The 6,097-nt window shown below is 57.2% G+C and overlaps 1 protein-coding gene across 1 annotated transcript in view; it reads left to right on the top strand.

The window, feature by feature from the left end:
• Positions 1–2,407: 2,407 nt before the first annotated feature.
• MED16 (mediator complex subunit 16) overlaps positions 2,408–6,097 on the top strand; it is a 17,648-nt gene continuing 13,958 nt past the window's right edge. Inside the window, exons 1-3 of the mRNA XM_012645360.1 lie at positions 2,408–2,588; positions 3,227–3,334; positions 3,624–3,793. Of these exons, the coding sequence (XP_012500814.1) occupies positions 2,453–2,588; positions 3,227–3,334; positions 3,624–3,793 (414 nt within the window). The 5' untranslated portion in view covers positions 2,408–2,452. The remainder of the gene's footprint in view (positions 2,589–3,226; positions 3,335–3,623; positions 3,794–6,097) is intronic.

The following is a 6,097-nucleotide window of genomic DNA, read 5'->3' as shown; positions in this document are numbered from 1 at the left end:
ATTTGCGTGTCATCCTTGCGCAGGGGCCATGCTAATCTTCTCTGTATCGTTCCAATTTTAGTATATGTGCTGCCGAAGCGAGCACAAACTAGTATCCCACCCAAGCCCTATTTATAGTGCCCGTTTCAAAATCTTTACAGTAACGGTGAAATTCCTTAACCCGATTTAGTAGCTCATTTTTCGTAATATTAGTGTACCATATAGCGCGCCCCATGTACTTATTAACCGGGGTTGAGAAAGTGTCCGTTGTTCTACCAAATATCGCTGCGGTGGCTGCTGGGAATTACTGGCTCATTACCATGTATATAAATAACCCCGGATGCAGGGGCGGGGCCAGAGCCACTGCAGTCCCAGAAGTCTCTAAGAGCGTGGGCGCGGCGGAGGCGACTCGTTGGTCTCGGGGAAGATGGCAGCGCCGGGGCCTGGGAGTTAGTGCAGTGCGCACCGCGGACCCTCGCTCGGCCTGGCGCACGGTCCAGCAGGTGAGCGGGGACCGCAGGGGTCCGGGGTCCGGGACGGCCGGCCCGCGGATAGCGCATGCGGCCCCCGGGAGTGCGACGCCTGGAAGGCGGGGCCTGCGGGGTCAGTGGGCGGGCTTGGAGCAAAGGGTGCTGGGTACGCGACCCAGAGGGGATGGGGGCGGGGCCTGGAGAGTGTATGGCGTCCCTGGGGCGGGGCCTGGAGAGTGTATGGGGTCTCTGGGACAGGGCCTGGAGAGTGCGTGGGATGCCTGGGATGGAGCCTTAGAGTTTAGGGTGCGGCCGGGTCTCTCGGGGTGAATTGGGGGCGGGGTCTGGAAGGCAAAGGGAGTCGAAGAAGGCGGGTAAAGACTTTAACGGGCTTGTGGGCAGACCTTGAGGAAGCTGGGGGGCGCGGGTAGGTAATTAAGAAAAATGGAGTTAATGGTAATTCATTCTCCCTGAGCTTTTGTCACGGTGAAGGGAAACGTCTGCACCGAGGAAATCTTCACCGCTCTTGGTGCTGGCTGTCACCCTGGGCCCCGGGGCTCCCCTCCCCGCATATCTGTCCGGTCCTGGCCCAAGGCAGCTCCGCCCTCTTGCATATCCCAGGCTGCTCCTTCAGAAGAGGCCCTAACAGTTTCCCCTGCAGTGAGCTGTGATCGTGCCACTGCTCCCCAGCCTGGGTGACAGAGCAAGACCCCATATCTAAAAAGCATAAACATTTTCTTTTTAAAGATAAAAAAGCTGGCCCTGGGTGGTGGCCCACCTTTGTGGTCCCAGCTGCTCTGGAGGCTGAGGCAGGAGGATCACCTGAACTTGGTTCAAGGCTGCAGTGAGCTATCATTATGCTATAGTGGCGCCACCTTGCTGCAGCCTGGGTGACAGCGCAAGACCCTGTCTCTTTAAAAAAAAAAATTTCTACAAGGCCTTTTAAAGTTGAAAAAAAACCTGTAAATCAGTACATGAGGTTATACATTGGTGTGGCCCAAAAATGTGGGTATCTTGAAGTAGAAGTGGGAGCTTGTCGGTTTTAGGTGGGTTCGCAGATTCTTTGATTAGCAATTGATTGGTTAGGAAGCCAGGCCTCGTCTTGGACAGGAGCAATAAGTGGCTTTCCAGACCCCTTGGGTGAAATTCAGAGCAAAGATCAAGCCTCAGTTTCCCCATATCTGTATTTTCCACCTGGTGGGGATTTCTGAAAAATGACTCGAGGACATAGATTGAGATGTTATCTCTTACTTTCCACAGGGCAGCCCTCACCAACCTTTTTGGCACCAGGGGCCAGTTTCGTAGAAGACAATTTTACCACTGACCTGTTGAGGGGGGTGGTTTTGGGATGATTCAAGCGCGTCACATTTATCCTGCAGTCAGTCCTCTCTGCTAAGGATAATCTGCATTTGCAGCCGCCCCCCAGCGCTGGCATCACCGCCTCAGCTCACCTGCAGCTCACCTCCTGCTGTGCGGCCCGGCCCTAACAGGCCACGGACAGGTACCTGTTGGGCGGGGGTTGAGGACGGCAGCCATAGGGCACTAAAACACCTGGCGTGCTTGGAGACTGTTATTATTATCAGGTGGTTAATTGAATTTTTAAGGCTAGCTAGGAGCTGGGAATATTCCTGGAAGGGAGTCACGATTTTCATTTCCACGCTTGGGCCCTGGTTGGGGGGAAGCCCTCCGCTCCTGCCCCCCACACCTGCCTCTCCCCCCAGGACCCTAAGAGGTGTCCCTGCTCTGAGTCTCCACAGGGCTCCCACCTTGTGGGCCACAAGGCCCAGGACCACCTGGTGCTTTCCTGCCCCCCCCATTCTGCCTGGGAGACTCCAGGTGCAATCCAGTCTCTGGGCCTTGGCCCTGGCTGTTCCTTCCCGGAGTCCTGCACCCAGCACCTGCAGGCGCTCTGTCAGTGCGGTTGGCTCAGCCAGACTCCACCCACCCCGCAGGAGCCGGCGCTGTCCCCAGAGTGGTACGACCCGCGGCCCGCGGCGGGTGGGATGATGGACCTGGCCTACGTGTGCGAGTGGGAGAAGTGGCCCAAGAGCACTCACTGCCCGTCCGTGCCGCTGGCCTGCGCCTGGTCCTGCCGCAACCTCATCGCCTTCACCACAGACCTGCGCAGCGATGACCAGGGTGCGTGCCCGCCCCGCATGCGTGGGAGCCCCGCCCCCGCCACGCTTGCCCGCCCCGGCCCTCATCTCTCCTTTGGGGTGTCGAGAGCCCCGAGCTTGCCGGGGCCCAGAGGGTGGATTCAGCGCCGCGCGAGCCTGGTGCCAGGAGACACTGGGGTCCTCCCGACGGATCGAGCGGGGCTTTGGTGGCTGGCTAAGGCTATCGGAGGCTCCTGTCCCAGTTCCAGACTGTACCTGTCACTGTTTGGCTTTTGAAAGCCCCTGAGGTTCAGGCCGAGCCTGTCTCTTCTCTATTGTGCGAGTAATGTGTGCTCATTAGGGAAATTATAAAACCACAGAAAATTAGGATAATTTGTTCAGCAGAGAGATGCCCCACTGTTAGCATTTTGGGGTCATCTTCTTCCAATTTGTTTTTTGTGTGTCCTTTTGAAGAGGTGGCCGTAGCCACGCTAGCAGCCGGTCACAGCCTGCCCGCCCTCCCCTGGGGAGACAGCCTGTTCCGCAGCTGTCTCACGGCTGTCACTGTGGCCAGCTGAGCAGCCTCCCCGTAGGTGGGATGTGCACTGGCTTCCTCTACCAAGCCTGCCTGGCGTCATCGCCACGGTGCCAGGTCGCACTGACCATACAGCGTCCCCGCAGACCTGACCCGCGTGATTCACATCCTGGACACGGAGCACCCCTGGGACCTGCACTCTGTTGCCTCGGAGCACAGCGAAGCCATCACCTGTCTCGAGTGGGACCAGTCAGGTGAGGGCCGGCCCGGTCCCGCAGGGCCCAGGGGTGGCGATGTGCACCCTTGGGGTGACACTTGACTGTCACTGCAGCCCTTGGCCTGTGACTTTGCAGCCCCGGCTCCTCCCTCAGGGCCTTGAGGGCTCCTATTCTGTGTGTCCACAGCTGTCTCTGGAGCATGCGTGGTCCTCCCTGCTTTCTGCCTTTGCCCAGGCTGTGGCCTCTCCCCGCAGCGGGCTCCTCCCCGGCCCCTGGACGGTCCACCCATCAGTGGAGGGTTTGCGATGCCATTTGTTACCCACAGGCTCCCGGCTCCTGTCAGCGGACGCTGACGGGCAGATCAAGTGCTGGAGCATGGCGGACCACCTGGCCAACAGCTGGGAGAGCTCGGTGGGCAGCCTGGTGGAAGGGGACCCCATCGTGGCCCTGTCCTGGCTGCACAACGGGGTGAAGCTGGCATTGCACGTGGAGAAGGTAGGTGTCCTGCCTGAGTGAGCAGGTGAGGTGGGGAAGACTGTGTCACTGCCCATCCACCTGCCGTCCTGTCTCCTCTCCCACCACCAACATCCTCTTATTTTATTTTATTTTTTTTTTGAGACAGAATCTCACTGTGTTGCCCGGGCTAGAGTGCCGTGGCGTGAGCCTAGCTCACAGCAACCTCAAACTCCTGGGCTCAAGCGATCCTCCTGCCTCAGCCTCCCGAGTAGCTGGGACTACAGGCATGCGCCACCATGCCCTGGCTAATTTTTTCTATATATTTTTAGTTGTCCGATGAATTTCTTTCTATTTTTAGTAGAGACGGGGTCTCGCTCTTGCTCAGGCTGGTTTCGAACTCCTGAGCTCAAACAATCCGCCCACCTTGGCCTCCCAGAGTGCTAGGATTACAGGCGTGAGCCACTGTGCCCTGCCTCCTCTTGTTTCTTAAGCTTTGGGCTTGGCGCACCCTACAATCAAGCTGTCACTTAGCACCTGTGTTTTCAGTGGGCTGCCGGTTTAACTGCGGTTACTGTCTTCAATGAGTCATTTGTTTAACTGGTGGCTGCTGTTCTCACTGAGCCACCTATTTAACTGATGGCTGCTGTCCTCAAAACCAACCTACCCTTAGATTCAGTGACATCCAGAACTCCTCTCTCTGTACTCTGTACCCTGTGACTCAGCCCAGTATCACAGTTAGGAGTGGGAGAGGCCAGGGCCAGGGGCACCTGAGTTCAAACCCTGACTTCACGCCCCCTGGCATTAGTTCCCGTATCGAAGGTGGGGTCACCATGAGATCCCGGGAGAAGGCGTGGCCTTCTATCCCTCCTGCCCCGGGCAGGGCTCCCAGAGTGCGTTCCCCACCCTGCAGGCCCGATTGGTCTGCTTTTGGGGTGTTTTCGGTAACAGCTTTCTTGAGGTAGAACTCACAGACCGTGCGGCCCACCCATTTAGAGTGTGCAGTCTAGTGGGTTTTAGTGTATTCCCAGGGCTGTCAGCTACCACCCTAGAACATTCTCAGCACCCCAAAATGCAGCCCCATCCCCATTGGCCGTCACCTCATCCCCTTCCCCAGCAACCAGGAATCCACTTGCCACCCCTGGGTTTACCTGTTCCGGACATTTTACGTAAATGGAGTCTCATGTCATGTGTCCTTCTGAGTCTGGCGTCTCTCACTGAGCACGACGTTCTCAAGAATTGTCCATGCTGTGGCCTGTGTCAGCATTTCATTTTCTTTTTTTTTTTTTTTTTGAGACAGAGTCTCACTGTGTTGCCCGGGCTAGAGTGCCGTGACGTTAGCCTAGCTCACAGCAACCTCAAACTCCTGGGCTCAAGCGATCCTCCTGCCTCAGCCTCCCGAGTAGCTGGGACTACAGGCATGTGCCGCCATGCCGGGCTAATTTTTTCTATTTTTAGTAGAGACGGGGTCTCGCTCTTGCTCAGGCTGGTCTCGAACTCCTGAGCTCAAACAATCCGCCCGCCTCAGCCTCCCAGGGTGCTGGGATTAGAGGCGTGAGCCACCGCGCCCTGCCCAGCATTTCATTTTCTTAATGACCAAATACGTTTGGTTTTGTTTAGTTTATTTTAGTAGATTGAGGGGGTACAAGTTGAATCCCGGTACCTGCGCGAAGCGGTGGACACTGGGCTTTGGCGTACCCGCCGCCAGCGTCGTGTACATTGTACCCGTAGGAAATTTTTCTCCCTTCTCTCTTCCTCCTCTCCCCTTTCTGAGTCTCCAGTGTCCATCATACAAGGACTCGCGTGTCTCTTCTTGTGCTGGGTTCTGGAGAATTCCGTGCAGCAGGTGTGCCGAGGTTGCTGCCAACATTTCTTTTCTGGTTGATTAGTGAAGCGCTTCCAGTTCTTTGGTTCCAACATTGCCACGGGGACCACCGAGGTGCCAGCGTGCCCATGCCCCACAACTGGAGGTCCCTGGGCCCTGCCCTCCCTGGACGTCTGGTCTTGTAGATCTGTGGCGGCCCAGGAATCTGCGTTTTGTCCCAGCTCACCCGAGGGAGGGGGCGCAGGTGCTCCTCAGGCTACGCAAAGGAACGCAGTTAGGCCTCCAGCGTGGCACGACGTTCACAACTGAACAGCGCGGAGGCAGCGTGGAAGCGTCGCGCTGAGGGAGAAGGCAGACGCAGAGGCCACTTGTTGCGTGATTCTGTTCAAGTGAAATTCTAGGAAAGGCAGAGCTAGTGACAGAAATCCTGTCGGTGACTGCCAGGGACTGGGGGTGTGTTGGGAGCAGCCGCTGCCAAGGTGCCCCTCTGAGGGGGTGGAAATGGTGCAGGCCTGACAGCT

Source organism: Propithecus coquereli, unplaced genomic scaffold (genome assembly GCF_000956105.1).
Source record: "Propithecus coquereli isolate 6110/MARCELLA unplaced genomic scaffold, Pcoq_1.0 Scaffold232, whole genome shotgun sequence".
Lineage (NCBI taxonomy): Eukaryota > Metazoa > Chordata > Mammalia > Primates > Indriidae > Propithecus > Propithecus coquereli.
The sequence above is the reverse complement of the archived record's forward strand: the minus strand, read 5'-3'. Positions and strand labels throughout refer to the sequence as shown.